Source organism: Trachypithecus francoisi, unplaced genomic scaffold, assembly GCF_009764315.1.
Source record: "Trachypithecus francoisi isolate TF-2019V2 unplaced genomic scaffold, Tfra_2.0 Lachesis_group4, whole genome shotgun sequence".
In the NCBI taxonomy this organism is placed as follows: domain Eukaryota; kingdom Metazoa; phylum Chordata; class Mammalia; order Primates; family Cercopithecidae; genus Trachypithecus; species Trachypithecus francoisi.
In genome coordinates this window covers 120,340,803-120,359,069 of record NW_022681469.1, presented here as the reverse complement: position 1 = coordinate 120,359,069, position 18,267 = coordinate 120,340,803, and the positions used below count along the sequence as shown (strand labels likewise).

General features: G+C 46.8%; 1 protein-coding gene across 1 annotated transcript; it reads right to left on the bottom strand.

Moving 5' to 3' along the window:
- Window positions 1–17,095: 17,095 nt before the first annotated feature.
- On the bottom strand, window positions 17,096–17,873 carry LOC117072963 (coiled-coil-helix-coiled-coil-helix domain-containing protein 2-like). The gene has a single exon (XM_033193456.1). It carries the CDS (start codon window positions 17,841–17,843, stop codon window positions 17,388–17,390), a length of 456 nt encoding a protein of 151 aa, XP_033049347.1. The 5' UTR covers window positions 17,844–17,873; the 3' UTR covers window positions 17,096–17,387.
- Window positions 17,874–18,267: the final 394 nt, after the last annotated feature.

Here is an 18,267-nt window from a genome sequence, read left to right as displayed (position 1 = left end):
TCTGCCATATAAGCTACCCTGTCCACAAGTTCTAGGGATGAGAATGAAGACATCTTTGGAAGCACGTTATTCCACCTACTACACAGCAAATATAGTGATTTCCTTTTTCAAAAACAAGAACACTTTTCTGGGAATGTGGATACATTGTTGGTGGGAGTGTAAATTAGCTCAGCCCTTGTGAAAAGCAGTGTGGCGATTCCTCAAAGGGCTAAAAGCAGAGCTACCATTCAGCCCAGCAATCCCATTACTGGGGATCTACCCAGAGGAATATAGATCATTCTACCATAAAGACACATGCATGGCCACGCGCAGTGGCTTACACCTGTAACCCCAGCACTTTGGGAGGCCGAGGCGGGCAGATCACCTGAGGTCAGGAGTTCGAGACCAGCCTGATCAACAGGGAGAAACCCTGTCACTACTAAAAATACAAAATTTAGCCGGCCGTGGTGGTGCATGCCTGTAATCCCAGCTACTCAGGAGGCTGAGGCAGGAGAATTGCTTGAACCCAAGAGGCAGAGGTTGTGGTGAGCCCAGACCTTGCCACTGGATAACAAGAGCAAAACTCCATCTCAAAAGAAAAAAAAAAAAAAAAAGACACATGCATGTGAATGTTAATTGCAGTACTATTCAAAATAGTAAAGACAAATGTGGCACATACACACCATGGACTACTATGCAGCCATAAAAAAGGATGAGTTCATGTCCTTTGCAGGGACATGGATGAAGCTGGAAACCATCATTCTCAGCAAACTATCACAAGGACAGAAAACCAAACACTGCATGTTCTCACTTGTAGGTGGGAACTGAACAATGAGGGCACTTGGACACAGGGCAGGGAACATCACACACCGGGGCCTATTGGGGGGTGGGGGCTGGGGGAGGGATAGCGTTAGGACAAATACCTAATGTAAATGACAAGTCGATGGGTGCAGCAAACCAACATGGCACATGTATACCTATGTAACAAACCTGCATGTTGGGTACATGTACCCTAGAACTTAAAGTATAATTTAAAAAAAAAAGATAGTAAAGACGTGGAATAAACCCAAATGCCCATCAATGACAGATTGAATAAAGAAAATGTGGTAGATACACCATGGAATACTATGCAGCCGTCAAAAAAGCGAGATCGTGTCTTTTGCAGGGACATGGATGGAGTTCGAGGCCATCATCCTTAGCACAAGAACTAGCACAAGAACAGGAATACTGAAATACAAAATACTAAAAATACTAAAAATTAGCCAGACGTGGTGGCACACACCTGAAATCTCAGCTACGCAGGAGAATTACTTGAACCACCTGTTCTTACTTATAAGTGAGAGCTAAACAATGACAACTTATGAACACAAAGAAGGAAACAACAGACATTGGGATCTACTTGAGGGTGGAGGGTTGGGGAGGGAGAGGAGCAGAAAAGATAAGTATTGGGTACTGGGCTTTAATAGCTGGTTGATGAAATAACCTGTACGACAACCCCCCACGATATGAGTTTACCCAAGTCACAAACTTTCACATGTACCCAAAACCTAAAATAAAAGTTAGGGCCTGGTGCAGTGGCTCACGCCTGTAATCCCAACACTTTGGGAGGCTGAGGCGGGAGGATCAAGAGATCAGGAGGTCAAGACAAGCCTGGCCAATATCGTGAAATCCCATCTCTACCAAAAATATAAAAATTAGTCAGATGTGATGGCATGCATCTGTAGTCCTAGTTACTCGGGAGACTGAGGCAGGAGAATCATTCGAACCTAGGAGGCAGAGGTTGCAGTGAGCCAAGATTGCACCGTTGCACTCCAGCCTGGGCAACAGAGCAAGACTCCGTCTCAAAAAAAAAAAAAAAAAAAAACCATGAGATTCTCCTGCCTCGGCCTACCGAGTAGCTGGGATTACAGATGTGTGCCACCATGTTGGCTAATTTTTGTATTTTTAGTAGAGACAGAGTTTCACCATGTTGGTCAGGCTGGTCTCAAACTCCTGACCTCAAGTATCCTCCTACATCAGCCTCCCAAAGTGCTGGGATTACAGGTGTGAGCCACTGACTCCGGCCTGCAACCTAATAGCTTTTTTCCCTCAGACAAAGCCAGGAAAAATCCTCCTCGCTCCTGCCTTCCATGTAAGATCTCATCAGAATGAAAACATCCTGGAATTAGATAGTGGTGATGGGCCGGGTGCGGAGGCTCACGTCTGTAATCTCAGCATTTGGGAGGCCGAGACGGGCAGATCACCTGAGGTCAGGAGTTCGAGACCAGCCTGGCCAACATGGCAAAACCCTGTCTCTACTAAAAATACAAAAACTAGCTGGTCATGGTGGTGTACCCCTGTAGTCCCAGCTACTCAGGAGGTTGATGCAGGAGAATCACTTGAACCTGGGATGCGAAGGTTGCAGTGAGTCGAGGTCGCTGCCACTGCACTCCAGCCTGGGTGGCAGAGCGGGACTCCCACTCAAAAAAAAAAAAAGGTAGTGGTGATGGCTTCAGTCTTGTGAATAACCTGCAAATCACTGTATGTGTTTAAAGGGTGGATTTTATAGTATGTGACCTCTACCTCAATTTTTTTAAGTCGGGGGCAAAGGATCTTATCAGAAGAAAGGATTCCAAGGCTAAAAAGAGCATAGATGTGCTGAGCTGGCTGATGTCAAGGATCCTCTGCACTTAGGTGGCCTCTGGGGCTGCCGGGCTGCTCTGGGTTATTTATAGGGAACCAGTGCCATCTAGTGTTCAGAGTATGAACAGCATGAACATAAGGAGGTCAGGGAGGAAAGGCAGTCGGGGACTGCTCAGGACAGGGGCGGACACAGCGCCAGAAAATGTTCCCACGTTCTCATCTCCCTGAATTACACACCAGCAGGGTGCAGTTGCTCAAACACAGCCAATGCCCCATTTCTTGTCAAGTGTTAATAAAACATGGTAAGATGTGAACCTAACCGCTTGTAACTGCTCTGACAAAATGAGGACGAGTCTGGCCTCTGAGGGTGACCGCAGCTCACTCCTGGCCCTCTCTGGGTCTTCTAGATCGTTGCCTCAACTAAAACACGAAGGAAGGCCAGGAGCAGTGGCTCATACTTGTAATCCCAACATTTGGGAGGCTGAAACGGGAGGATGGCTTGAGGTCCAGAGTTCAAAACCAGCTTGGACAACATAGTGAGACCCCATCCCTATTAAAAAAAATTTTTTTTTAATTAACCAGGCATGATGGTGCATGCCTGTAGTCCCAGTTACTTAGGAAGCTGAGGCAAAGGATCGTTTGCACCCAGAAGTTTAGAGCTGCAGTGAGCTGTGTTTGCACCACTGCCCTCCAGCTTGGGCAACAGAGCGAGACCCTACCTCCGAAAAATTAAAAATAATAACAAATAAATAAATCAATAAATGGGAGACCCAGCAAGAGTTGTACACTCAGGGCCTGCCCGGCCAGGTGGACTCCCCTAGATGACCGAGGGGTAAGTAAAGGGAGCGGATGACACCCAGTACGACAGGAGTGTCACTCGAACCTAGGAGGCAGAGGTTGTACTCCCACCGCAATTGCAGGCGCCCACTGTCCAGTTCCAGCTGGCCATTCCCTGCAGGAGCCTAGCCCAGCGGGCCAGAGTGTAGCTATCTGTTCATGAGAGGATCCAGAAACCAAGACAATATGTAAAATCTCTCAGGTTTTAATATTGGCAACTAGTTCCACTTTTTTTCAAAGACTCGGAGCAGAAGACACAACATCACTTAGGAATTACTCCTGCCAAAAATGCATAGCCCATTTGGAAAACATCAGACAAATCCAAATTGAAGGATATTCTGCAAAACAACTGGCTTGTGCTTCTTAAAAATATCAAAATGAAGAAAGACAAAAGGAAGACTGAGTGACTATTTCAGAAGAAAGGAAAGGAGACAGTCAAGATAGCTAAATGCAGCTCGTGATCTTAGAAGGGAGTCTAGATCAAGTAGGGGGAAAGGACTATTCAGAAAGGGCAGTACTGGGGACAATTGTCAAAATCTGCATATGTTCTCTTTATTAGATACTAGAATTATATAAACCAAATTTCCTGAATTGGGTAAGTGTACTTTGGTCTTATAAAATAATGTCCTTATTCTTTTTCTTGGGGGGAGGTTTGGGAGATGGAGTCTCACTCTGTCACCAGGCTGGAATGCAGTGGCATGATCTCGGCTCACTGCAACCTCCACCTCCCAGGTTCATGCCATTCTCCTGCCTCAGCCTCCTGAGTAGCTAGGACTACAGGTGCATGCCACCATGCCCAGCTAATTTTTATATTTTTAGAAGAGATGGGTTTTCACCATGTTGGCCAGGATAGTCTCGATCTCTTGACCTTGTGATCTGCCTGCCTCGGCCTCCCAAAGTGCTGGGATTACAAGCATGAGCCACCACACCCGGCCAGTCCTTATTGTTATGATATACACACTCAAGCATGTAGGAGTGATAAGCATGACATCTATAACTCTCAGATGGTTAAGGGGGGAAATATTTACATATAGAAAGCAAAATGGGCCAGGCACAGTGGCTCACGCCTGTAATCCCAACACTTTGTGAGGCCAAAGCAGGTGGATCACTTGAGGTGAAGAGTTTGAGACCAGCCTGGTCAACATGATGAAACCCCATCTCTACTAAAAATACAAAAATTAACTGGTCATGATGGCAGTCACCTGTAATCCCAGCTACTTGGGAGGCTGAGGCAGGAGAATTGCTTGAACCCAGGAGATGGAGGTTGCAGTGAGCCGAGATCGCAGCACTGCACTCCAGCCTGGGTAACAGAGGGAGACTCTGTTTTGAAAGAAAGAGAGAGAGAGAGAGAGAGACAGAGAGAGAAAAGAAGGAAAAGAAAGAAAGAAAAAGAAAGAAAGAAAGAAAGAAAGAAAGAAAGAAAGAGAGAGAAAGAAAGAGAGAGAAGGGAAGGGAGGAAGGAAGGAGAAAGGAAGGAAGGGAGGAAGAAAGGAAGGAGGGAGGGAGGGAGGCAGGGAGGAAGGAAGGAAGGAAGGAAAAGAAGAGAGGGAGGGAGGGAGGGAGGGAAGGGAAGGGAAGGGAAGGAAGGGAAGAGAAGGAAGCGAAGGGAAAGAAAGGAAGGGAGAGAAAGAAAGATGTGGCAAAATGTCAATAACGGAGTTTTATACTATTCTTGCAATTCTTGGTCTTTATACTCTTGATGTTGTATTGTTATATACTTTATGCTATTGTTGCACGCAGTGGTTTATACTATTGTTGTAGCAATATGTTTGAAATTATTTCTAATTTTTTAATAAAGAGACTGAACATGGTTTGGCCTGGGACCATAGTTTCCACCCTCAGGCTTGGACACCCTCCAAGGGACTTGCAGATCTGACACTGAGTGGCATTGCCCAGGCTGGCAGAGCCAACGGTGGAGAAACCTCGGCTGTTTTCACCCTTCCTCTGCTCCTTCCAGCCCTTCCCCTCTCTCAGTGGGAATATGGCCTCCTCTTGTCCATGACCGGCTTTAGTTCTGGGTGCATTCCCAGCCCAGTTGTGCCTCCAGCTTCTTGAGTGACCCTATGTGAGTTGCTCAACCTCTCTGATTCCCAGTTTCCTTCCTGGTAAGATGAGACAGTGCTTCTAACAAGGTGTCATCCAGGAATGACGGGCAAGGACAAGGAGTGGAAAGGGGAGGGCACCTGGACAGAGAGGCCCTTGGAGGAACCCAGAGACCCAGACAGCAAACCTGGGAGGACGGGGTAGAAAAAGTGAGGGAGGAAGAGAAGGACAGGAGGATACAGGTCAGGAAGAGAATGGGACCCTTCCCGAGGCTCCCACCCACCCAGGAAAAGAGAATAAACCTCAGGGCCCCAGGTTCTGCAGCCAGAGCTCACCCAGGAATTACCAGGGGTTGGTGTTTTCCACGTAGGTTAATTATCATCCTCAGTCCACACAATGCCCAGAGGGCTTGCCTTGCCGCACAGCAAGAACAGTTCTTGAGGCTAATGCCCTGGGGGTTGGAGGGACTTCACAAAAGCTTATCTGGGAAGGGTTATGCAACAGCAGCCACCTCTGCTGGGAGTCTTAAAAAACAGCAGGTTTAATGCCCCTTGTGTCATTTATGTGTCTCCCATGGTTGGTGCCACAGGGCCTGGCACATAGAAAAAGCTGTTTTAGTGGTTGATGACTGAGTGATTAATAAACATGTTAATTGCCTCTAAAAATGGGATAGCCAGCACACCCTAGAACTGACGAGCCCTGACCCTGGAGCCCACATGCCCCGATTTAAATCCAGGCTCTGCTACTCTAGTTGGGTGGCCTCACTGGTGAGCCTGATTGCCCCCATGTCTTAATCAGCTCTGGTTGCTATAACACATACCATAGACTGGGTGATTTATCAAGAAACATTTATTTCTCATGCTTCTGGAGGCTGGGAAGTCCAAGATCAAGGTGCCAGCAAATCTTGTGTCTGGTGAGGGCTTACTTCCTGGTTTACAGCTGCAACCTTCCCATTGTGCCTTCTCATGGAAGAGAGTGAAGAGGAATCATCTCCTTCCATCTCCCTTGTGTCTCTCCTTTTTCAGTTTTTTTTTTTTTTTTTTTTTAAAGAGACAGGGTCTGTCTCTGCCCAGGCTGGAGTACAGTGATGCAATCATAGCACACTGCAGCCTTGAACTCCTGGGCTCAAGTGATCCTCCTGCCTCAGCCTCCTTAGGAGCTGGGGCTATAGGTGCATGCCACCACACCTAGCTAATTTTTTAAATTTTTTATAGAGATGTGGTCTCACTAGTATGCCCAGTCTGGTCCAGAAATCTTGGCTTCAAGATTGGCTCCCACTTTGCCCAACCAAAGCGCTGAGACTACAGGCATGAGCCACTATCCCCAGCTAAAATATCTATCTCTTACAGTTCTGGAGGCTGGGAAGTCCAAGAGCAAGGTGCTGGCAAGCCCTGTGTCTAGTGAGAGCCCATTCCCTGAGTTGTAGATGGCAGCCTTCTCATTGAGAAAGTAGAGAGCAATCCTCTCCTTCCATCTCTCTTGTGTCTTTCCTTATAAGGGCAATAATGGCACTAATCCTATTGTAGGACTTCATCCTTGTGACCTAATGACCTCCCCAGTGCCCCACCTCCAAATATCATCACTTCAGGGAGTTAGGCTTCAACATATGAATTCTGCAGGGGGACACATTCAGTCCGTAGTAACCCTTCTCTCAAAGTTGCAGGGAAGAGTGAATGATTCTTTGTTATGTGTTTGGAATAAATGAAATGCTGAGGGCAGTTCCTGCCTATCTCCTGTGTCGATGAGAAGAATCTCCAACCTTGAACGAGTGGATAAGTCTCCCATGGCTGTATTAGACTCCAGAGTCCTCAGAAGGTTGACCCCCACATCTCATCACATCTTACCATGCCTGGCTCATCCCAGCCACATCTAAACAGTCTCAAAGTTGGAGAACACACACCAGTCACTTTCCCAGGGTGTGACAGCAAACAGAAACATAAAGATGGAGATCCCAATCTGCCCAGAAGGCATTCCTCCTACGTTCTCCCTCTTTGAATACTGCTGTCTCAAACAGTCTTTTTTTTTTTTTTTTTATTTATTTCAATATTTGGGGGGGTACAAGTGTTTTGTTTTTTTTTTGTTTGTTGGTTGGTTTTTTTTGTAACATGGATGAATTCTGAGCTTTTAGTGCACCCCTCACCCAAGAAATACACCTTATACTTGAGAGGCAGTTTTTATCCCTAAGTCCCCTCCAACCCCTCCCCCTTCCAAGTCTCTAAAGTGCATTATACTATTCTGTATGCCTTTGCTTACCTGTAGCTTCTTTTTTTTTTTTTTTTTTTTTGAGATGGAGTCTCACTCTGTTCAGGCTGCAGTGCAGTGGCGCAATCTCGGCTCACTGCAACCTCTGCCTCCCAGGTTCAAGTGATTCTCCTGCCTCACCCTCCCAAGTAGCTGGGACTACAGGCATGAGCCACCACACCCGGCTAATTTTTGTATTTTTTTGGTGAAGACGGGGTGTCACCATGTTGGCCAGGCTAGTCTCGAACTCCTGACCTCAAGTGATCCATCCATCTCAGCCTCCCAAAGTGCTGGGATTACAGGCATGAGTCACCGTGCCTGGCCTTAACTCCCACTTATAAGGGAAAACATACGGTTTTGGGTTTTCCCCCCTGAGTTACTTCACTTCAGTTGATCCATCATTCACTCTGCCTCATCCCTCCTGACCCCTGCTTAACTCCCAGAGGTGATATCTGTGGCCAAAGATCTGTGGCCAGATGTTCCCTTCCCTTGCACCTTCTCATCCTCTGTTACTGCAGTAACTATTTGTAAAACTCAACTCAGGACAGTTACTTTAAAATATTTATTTGTTTATTTATTTTTAGAGACAGGATCTCGCTCAGTCGCCTAGGCTGCAGTGCCGTGATGCAATCATAGCTCACTGCAGCCTTGAACTACCAGTCTCAAGTGATCCTCCCACCTCAGCCTCCCAAAGAGCTGGGACCACAGGCACGTGTCACCGTACCCGGCTAATTTTTATTTTATTTTTTGTAGAGTCGGGGTCTCGCTATGTTGTCTGGGCTAGTCTCAAACTCCTGACATCAAGAGATCCTCCCACTTCAGCCTCCCAAAGTGCTGGGATTACGGGCATGAGCCATCATTCCTGGCCAGTCTCATTTTTAACTGTGTATATTTATTTCTATGGAGAAAAAACCTCTGAAAAAGTTATAATAATAAAACCCACTGGGCTATGTATTATCATCTATTATTCTTTGTTGAAAGAATAAAGTTATTCAAAAAGACAAAGACGGCATAATTCCATTTAGATGAGGTGGTTAGAGGAGTCAAATTCATACAGACAGAAAGCAGAAGGGTGGTTGCCAGGGATTGAGGGAAGGGAGGAATGAGGAGTTAAGTGTTTAATGCGGACAGAGTTTCAATTTTACAAGATGGAAAGCATTCTGGAGACAGATGGTGGGGATGTTTGCACAACATTATGAATGCATTTAATACCACTGAAGTGTACATTTAAAACGGTTAAGATAGTAAATTTTATGTTACGTGTATTTTATCACAATAAAAAAATTGGGGGAAAAGAAAATAAAGTTATGTAAAATTAAGTCCCCCTGGCAACTGCCAGCTTTGTCCACCAGTGTCAGTTTTTAGAATAACACAAGTTTCATGAACCCGTCAGCTCCATCTGCTCCTAAAAAACATCAGAAATTAAAACCACCTGCCAGGGCTTTGGCCTGGTTAGGCACAGTTGTGAATGCATTGGGGGTACTTTTTTTCTTTTTCTTTTTCTTTTTTTTTTTTTTGAGCCAGAGTCTTACTCTGTCACCCAGGCTGGAGTGCAGTGGCGCGATCTCGGCTCACTGCAGCCTCCACCTCCCAGGTCCAAGCAATTCTTCTGCCTCAGTCTCCCGAGTAGCTGGGATTACAGGCGCCTGCCACCACCCCAGGCTAATTTTTGTATTTTTAGTAGAGACAGGGTTTTGCCATATTAGCCAGGCTGGTCTCAAACTCCTGACCTCAAGTGCTTCACTCACCTTGACCTCCCAAAGAGCTGGGATTACAGGCGTGAGCCACTGCACTCAGCCAGAAATATTACAATTCTTCGTCTGCATTTTCCCAACCAAAAACATGGCATTTCCCTCCATTCATTCACAGTTTCTAAGGGGTGCGCGCGCGCGCGCACGCGCGCGTGTGTGTGTGTGTGTGTGTGTGTGTTTAGAGACATGGACCCACTCTGTCACCTGGGTTGGAGTGCAGTGGCGCAATCATAGCTCACTGCAGCCTTGAACTCCTAAACTCAAGCAATCCTCCTGCTGCAGCCTCCTGAGTAGCAGGGACTACAGGCACACACCACCATGTCCAGCTAATTTTTGTATTTTTTATGGAGATGAGGCCTCACTATATTGCCCAAGCTGGTCTCCAACTCCTGGCTTTCAGCAATCCTCCTTCCTCGGCCTCCCAAAGTGCTAGGATCACAGGTATGAGCCGTCGTGCCCAATCTAATGTGTGGTCTTTTCACAAACACCCTCCCCTCTCACATTCCATGTGTGTGTGTGACCACCATAAATACTGTCTTTTTTTTTTTTCCATGTTGATGAAAGAGCTCGATACAAATATATCATATAATAGAAGGAAAAAATAAAATTGGGTAATTATCACGTCTTTGATGGTATTATTACTTTCCAAGCTTTGAAGCAATCACAAATGAGAAGATCTTCATTTGAAAACACATAAAAGTCCTGATAATAGTATACTTAAAATGAAAAGGAAATTACTGGAGTAAATAATTGCTTTAAATATTTGACCCACAAAGTGTTAATTTCCAAGTCTTCAGAAAGTCTAATATATGTCTGGGGCGGGGAGGGGAGCCAAAGAATGCAGGAGGAGTGTTCCTCAGAAGAAGTAACACAATCCACACAAAAGGGAATGCTTATTTTTAAAGGGTTCAACCTCACAGTAATCAAAGAAATGCAAATTTTAAAGTACAATAAGAAATCATTTATCCATTGTAAATGAGCTTGGAAACCTTCTCCTCGTAATGTTCCTTGTTAGTGAGTTGCAGTAGGAAAGAAATAAAGAATCTCACTGAAACAGCGTACATGGGGACTGCTGGAAACAAGCCCTTTGCAAAGCATTTTGCCAATGTGCATCAAGAGACTGAACAATGCTCGTACTCTTTGACCCCACAGTCCTACACCTAGGAACTTGACGGAAGGAAATGATTCTAAAGAGGAAAGAAAGTTATTTTAAAATCTAAGCTCAGGCCGGGCGCACGCCTGTAATCCCAGCCCCTTGGGAGGCCGAGGCAGATGGATAACGAGGTCAGGAGTTCGAGACCAGCCTGGCCAACATGGTGAAATCCCGTTTCTACTGAAAATTTAAAAAAAAAAAAAAATCAGCCAGGCTTGGTAGCACACGCCTGTAATCCCAGCTACTCGGGAAACTGAGGCAGGAGAACCCAGGAGGCAGAGGTTACAGTGAGCTGAGATCACGCCATTGCACTCCAGCTTGGGCAACAAGAGTGAAAATCCGTCTCAAAAAAAAAAAAAAAATTAGCTTCAGCTTTTTTGGTTTAATTTTTTTTTTTTTTGAGACAGTCTCACTCTGTCACCCAGACTGGAGTGCAATGACGCGATCTCAGCTCACTGCAACCTCTGCCTCCCAGATTCAAGAGATTCTCCTGCGCCAGCCTCCTGAGTAGCTGGGACTACAGGCATGAGTCAATTTTTGTATTTTTAGTAGAGAAGGGGTTTCACCGTGTTGGCCAGGCTGGTCTGAAACTTCTGACCTCAAGCGATCTGCCTGCCTCAGCCTCCCAAAGTGCTGTGATTACAAGTGTAAGCCACCACACCTGGCTTAATTTTTGTGTTTTTAGTAGAGGCAGTGGTTTCACCATGTTGGCCAGGCTGGTCCCGAACTCCTGACCTCAGGTGGTCCACCCACCTTGGCCTCCCAAAGTGCTGGGATTACAGGCGTGAGCCACCGTGCCCAGCCCACTGCAGTTTTATTTGTAAAATCTGGAAAGTAATATAGTATAGTGGAAAGAGTGTTACCAGAAAGGGGTCCCCATCCAGACCCCAGGAGAGGGTTCTCAGATCTCACACAAGAAAGAATTCAGGGTGAATCCATACAGTAATGTGAAAGCAAGTTTATTAAGAAAGTAAAGGAATAAATAATGGTGACTCCATAGGCAGAACAGCCGCTTAGGATGCCTAACTGATAATACTTAGTTACTTCTTGATTGTATGCTAAACAGGAGGTGGACTGTTCATGAGTTTTCCAGAAAAGAGGTGAGCAATTATGAGAACTGAGAGTCCCCTCCCCTTTCTAGACCATATAGGATGACTTCTGTAACTGTCATGGCACTGGCGGGAGTAGTATGCTAATGCATTATAATGAAGCAGCGTCATTTGTCTGCGGTAATACCAGAGGTTTGTTGCCCCACATCTGGGGAAATTGAGGACACAGACACACACAAGGAGTGAGGTTAAGAGTGGAGGTTTAGGCCGGGCGCGGTGGCTCAAGCCTGTAACCCCAGGATGAGGCGGGCAGATCACAAGGTCAGGAGATCGAGACCATCCTGGTTAACACAGTGAAACCCCGTCTCTACTGAAATTACAAAAAATTAGCCGGGCGTGGTGGCGGGCGCCTGTAGTCCCAGCTGCTCGGGAGGCTGAGGCAGGAGAATGGTGTGAACCCGGGCGGCCGAGTTTGCAGTGGGCCGAGATCGTGCCACTGCACTCCAGCCTGGGCAACAGAGCAAGACTCCGTCTCAAAATTAAAAAAAAAAAAAGGAGTGGAGGTTAAATAGGCAACAGAAAGAGTGAAGCTCTTTCTTCTGCAGAGAGAGAGGGGCTTTTAAGTGGGTCTTCTGGTGGTGTGATGAAATGCACAGGGTTTTTATAGACAAGCTTGAGGAGGTAGTGTCTGATTTACATAGGGTCCAAGAGATGGATTGGACCAGGTGTGCCATTTGCATAGCGTACAAAGAAGCTGGCCATCCCACCCTAATCTTTTCTTTTCTTTTCGAGACAGGGTCTCACTCTGTCGCCCAGACTGGAGTGCAGTGGCACAATCTCAGCCAACCACAACCTCTGCCTCCCAAGCCCAAGTGATTCTCTTGCCTCAGCCTCCCTAGTAGCTGAAATTGCAGGCGTGGGCCACTACCTCCTCGATAATTTTTGTATTTTTAGTAGAAACAGGGTTTCACCATGTTGGCCAGGCTGGTCTCGAACTCCTGACCTCAGGTGATCTGCCTGCCTCGGCCTCCAAAGTGCTGGGATTACAGGCGTGAGCCACGGTGCCTGGCCCCACCCGAATCTTTTATTATGCAAATGGAGTCACTACCTGGCCGTTGCCATGCTGCCTGCTTTTTTACTGCACACGTGGTGACAAAGAAAAGGGAAGAGGGAACTTCCATGTTGAACACACCTGGCTTCCAGGTATCGCTTGTCTATTGGCACAGCTGTCGCATTTACCTGTGCAAGCTTTTAGCTTGCTTTTCTATGTCTGCAGCTTGATTTTTCAGGCTGCTTTCTGTTAGAAAAGAAATGATTTGGGGGCTGGTTTTTATTAAAAGGTAACCTTACTGAGGACTCTCTTACCCTCACAATCTGCCTAAATCATTTCTTTCTAGCTCCTGTATCAATAATTAGCATATAATGAGCCACCCAGAGGTCACTCTCATCGCCATGGTTTGGGTGGCTTTCGGCTGGCTTCTTTACCGCATCCTGTTTTATCAGCAAGGTCTTTGTGACCTGTATCTTGTGTTGACCTCTTATCTCATCCTGTATCTAAGAATACCTCACCTCCTGGGAATGTAGCCCAGCAGGTCTCAGCCTTATTTCACCCAGCCCCTATTCAAGATGGAGTCACTGTGGTTCGAATGCCTCTGACAAGAGTAAAGAGTTTCATTTCAAAAAAAGAATGGAGGCCGGACGCAGTGGCTCAGGCCTGTAATCCCAGCACTTTGGGAGGCCGAGACGGGCGGATCACGAGGTCAGGAGATCGAGACCATCCTGGCTAACACAGTGAAACCCCGTCTCTACTAAAAAAATACAAAAACTAGCCGGGCGAGGTGGCGGTGGGCGCCTGTAGTCCCAGCTACACGGGAGGCTGAGGCAGGAGAATAGCTTGAACCTGGGAGGCAGAGCTTGCAGTGAGTGGAGATCGCGCCACTGCACTCCAGCCTGGGTGACAGAGCGAGACTCCGTCTCAAAAAAAAAAAAAAAAAAGAATGGACTCCAGTTCTGGTTGTCTCCCGATCCTTCCCTTGTCACCTTATGGCTTCTTCATTTCCACGCTGTAACCCCCTGTAATAGTGAAGTACATTCACCTTGCAAGCTTTAGGGAAGCTTGAACAAAAGGTATGTACACAACTGTGTTGTAACTGACTATAAAAGGCAATTTTATTATTTTGATCATCAAAGGAAGACACGGGAAACATCCATACTGCCAACAATAAGAAAAATTTACATTAGTTATAATACAACCACCCCCGTGGAGAATCATAGCCATGAGGGGCTATAATTATGAAGATAATGGATCGATCCGGGAAAAAAAAAAAAAAAAAAAAAAAAAAAAAACCTCCTGATTCTTTCAGGCAGAAAACAAAATGATATAATAATGTAAAAACTATGCCGTGAACGAGAACAGGAAAGAAAGATAGAATAAAATGAGGACGGCTTCTGCATTTGGGAGGTAGAATTGCAGGCAGTCTTTATTTCTCTTATTCTCGCTACGATTTGTTTGTACAATAAATAAGAGTTAGACTTGGGGACAATCACTACTGAATTTTATCAAATGCCTTGTCCCGTCTACTGAGATAACAGCATGTTTCATTACTTTTCCCATAGACTGTGGTAATAGCTTTCCTTCCAGTACCCCGGCCTTGGTCTCCTAGGTGAACATCTACCAGATCCTAGTGCACTCCATTTAATTCAAGCCTGAGAACTTTTACTGAGCAACTACTTTGTACCAAGTCCTGCAGCTAAGACAGGAAGAGGTCGATGGGGGATATTAGCTTGGTGAGGGTCCAATCCAGGACCGCAGGACCAGAGAAAGACTCATAGAGGAAAGAGAGGGGCTGGGGCCTTCACAGAAGGCAAGTAGAATGGGCAGAGTGAGGCCATGAGGGGAAGCACTTTGCCATGAGTGTCAAAGCTTAGCATGGGGTTTGGCACATAGTGGGTGCCCAAAAACCATTTGATGAATTGAACTGAACTGTACTGCATGGGAGAGTCTGGCTCCCATCCCCAACCTCTCCTACTTCAGCCCAGCATCAGGGACAAGCCCTTGCCCTCCCAGCAACTGAAACCACCTTTGCAAAATTATGACTGAGACAGTGAAAGAGATCTAACTTCACTGACTCCATCTTGTTTCTAACCTCCAAGCTGTCCTTGTTCATTCCTGGGCGTAGGCTGAACTAACTTTGGGAGAAACTTAGTTTATAGTTTAAACAAAAGTGACCAGATTGCCTTTGTAGGACTGACATTAGCCACAAGATTAGAAATTACGGTTTAGGAGTCACGCAGCTGGAGGCTACAAGATTCTGACCGTTCCTAAACTGCTCCTAAGACCAGTGCTTGAGATATTTTGCAGACCCTGCATTTGATGGAGCAGCTGGCACCACCCAGACTGATAAACTGGCTCACCTCTTCGTGTGGCCGCCCTCCCGGCTACTCCCTCCCCTCTCTCCCCTCCTGCCGCTCACCGCCCCGCCCCCCGCCCCAGCCCTCCACACCCAGGAACTGACTCAGGGCAAGAAGATAGCTTCTACTCCCTAGGATTTTATGTCTGACCAATCAGCACTCCTGGGTCACTGGCTCCATCCACCCACCAAGTAGTCCTTAAAAACTCTGCTTTCCTTGACTGGGCACGGTGGTTTATCCCTGTAATCCCATAATCCCGGCACTTTTATAAGGCGGAGGCAGGCGGATCACGGGGTCAAGAGATGCAGACCATCCTGGCCAACATGGTGAAACCCCATCTCTACTAAAAATGCCAAAATTAGCCGGGAGTGGTGGCGTGCACCTGTAATCCCAGCTATTCGGGAGCCTGAGTCAGGAGAATCACTTGAACCTGGAAGGCGGAGGTTCCTGAAAGCGGAGACAGCACCACTGCACTCCAGTCTGGGAGAGCGAGACCCTGTCTCAAAAAAAGAAAAAAGAAAGGCCACAGAGGAGACTTGCGCAGACGTGCCTGCAATGGAAAAATGCCATTCCCTGACGCATGCGCAGTATGGGCAACAAAGCAATATGGAGTAACTCAAGCTGAGGGCCCGCATGCACACTAGGAGGACGGAGACCAGAAATTCACGCCTTATGCAAACGAGACACCTACCCCTCGTCGATTTCTTTAAAAAGCCCCTCTGTATTCAACTGTGAAACAGCGACCCTTTTTCAGGACCCCTGTCTGTGGCAGAGAGCTCTCTCTCTCTCTTTGACTTATTAAACTCCTCCTCTAACCTCACTCAGAGAGTTCATACCCTTGATTTCCTCGGCTGTGAGACAAAGAACTTCAAGTGGCACCCCAGACAATGGGGCTATTTCACCAAAGCTCTGGTCCTAGGGGTTTATTTTTGTTTTTTGAGACAGGGTCTTGCTCTGTCGCCCAGGCTGGAGTGCAGTGGTGTGATCATGGCTTACTGCAGCCTCAACCTCCTGGACTCAAGCAGTCCTTCCACCTCAGCCTCCCAAGCAGCTGGGACTACAGGTGCGCCCCATTATGCCTAATTTTTTTTTTTTTTTAAGACAGAATCTCACTCTTTCACTCAGGCTGGAGTGCAGTGGTGCAATCTCAACTCACTGCAACCTCCGCCTCCTGGGTTCAAGCAATTCTCCTGCCTCAGCCTCCCAAGTAGCTGGGATTACAGGCATGCACCACCATGCCCAGCTAATGTTTTGTATTTTTAGTAGAGATGGGGTTTTGCCATGTCAGTCAGGCTGGTCTCAAACTCCTGACCTCAGGGGATCCACCTGCTTCTGCCTCCCCAAGTACTGGGATTATAGACGTGAGCCACTGCACCTGGCCCTGACAAATTGTTTTTAATTTCTTTTTTTTTTTTTTTTTTTTTTTTTGAGACGGAGTCTCGCTCTGTCGCCCGGACTGGAGTGCAGTGGCCAGATCTCAGCTCACTGCAAGCTCTGCCTCCTGGGTTTACGCCATTCTCCTGCCTCAGCCTCCCGAGTAGCTGGGACTACAGGCGCCAGCCACCTCGCCCGGCTAGTTTTTGTATTTTTAGTAGAGACGGGGTTTCAGCGTATTAGCCAGGATGGTCTCGATCTCCTGACCTCGTGATCCGCCCGTCTCGGCCTCCCAAAGTGCTGGGATTACAGGCTTGAGCCACCGCGCCCGGCCTTGTTTTTAATTTCTTTGTAGAGATGAGGTCTTGCTATGTTGTCCAGGCTGGTCTCAAACTCCCGGCTTCAAGTGATCTTCCCGCTGAAGTGTTGGGATTACAAGCGTGAGCCACAGCGCCCAGTCCTAGCCTTGGTTCTTTGCTCCTACAAAATGCTAGAAAAAAAAAGGCCTGCCTGGTCCCTAAACAGACCTCCAGGGACCATATTTAATCAATGAAAATTCTATACCTGGGTGTGCTGACAAGGAACATTTTCCGATTTGTAAAGTTACATGTTTTTGTTTTGTTTTGTTTTCTTGGTTTTTTTTTTTTTTTTGGAAGAAAATGACTTTATTCTAATAAACTCACAAAGAGTAAAATCATAACAGCTAGTTTAAGGAGACCACACAAACATTTGCCCAGCCCCAAATTCTACAGAGTAGGAACCCCCCCGCCTCGCTTCCATTTCAATTCTGAAGCAAGGAATCTAGGAATGACAGGAGAGGTTTGACTGATGGTTATTCTTTATACCTTCACTATCAATTCTATTTTTATACTGAATTAAATTAGTTATGAGCGCTGATTTTCCATCTCTCCAGGTTGAACTTCTTGATTAGGCCGATCCGTGTGCAAGTCGGCACTGTTTCAGCACCTCACTGAAACCCTCACAGAGCTTGATGTCACCCTGGTTCTGGGCACACTCCGGAAACTGTTTGATCTCATAGAAGCAAGGCTGCTGCTGCTGTACCGGCTGGGTTCCCTGAGGCTCCTGGTAAGTGATGTCAGGCCTCGCAGGCTCAGCATTACTTCCTCCACTGAAGCCCCCAGTAACGGTGTGACCCAGTGTGTGCCCCACAGCAGAGCCCACAGCCACACCACCTGCAGTGGTTGCCATCTGGGCCATCAGACCTGGCTGCCGGGGCGCAACAGCAGAAGAGCCAACGGCAGATGGGGGTGCCGCTGCTGGCGGCTGAGCGACTGGTGCTGGCCTGGGTGCAGCTCTCATCTGAGGGGCCCGGCTGGCCGTAGGGGCCATGCGGGAGGTGCGGCTTCGGCTTCCACGCGACATCCTAGGTACTCGACGGCTCGGTCTCAGGACGTGTCAAGTTACTTGTTTAACAAGCAAAACAAAATACATCCTGCAAAGAAACAAGAAACCATCACAGCTAGGTTTAGATTTAATGAACTACTTTTATTGAAAAGAACAAAACTGCACGAGAAGTGTACAAAACTCTGGAGTGGGGAAAAAAAAACAACAACAACAAGCATATCTATCTTTTCTTTTCTTTTTCTTTTTTTTTTTTTTCTTTTTTCTTTTTTTTTTTTCTTTTTTTTTTTTTTTTTTTTTGCGACAGAGTCTTGCTCTGTGGCCAGGCTGGAGTGCAGTGGCATGATCTTGGCTCACAGCAACCTCCACCTCCCAGGTTCAAGTGATTCCCCCCGCTTCAACCTCCCAAGTAGCTGGGATTACAGGCGTACACCACCACATCTCC

Coding starts and splice junctions, on each gene's coding strand:
- LOC117072963 (XM_033193456.1), bottom strand. CDS start 17,843: ATGTCGCGTGGAAGCCGAAGCCGCACCTCCCGCATGGCCCCTACGGCC.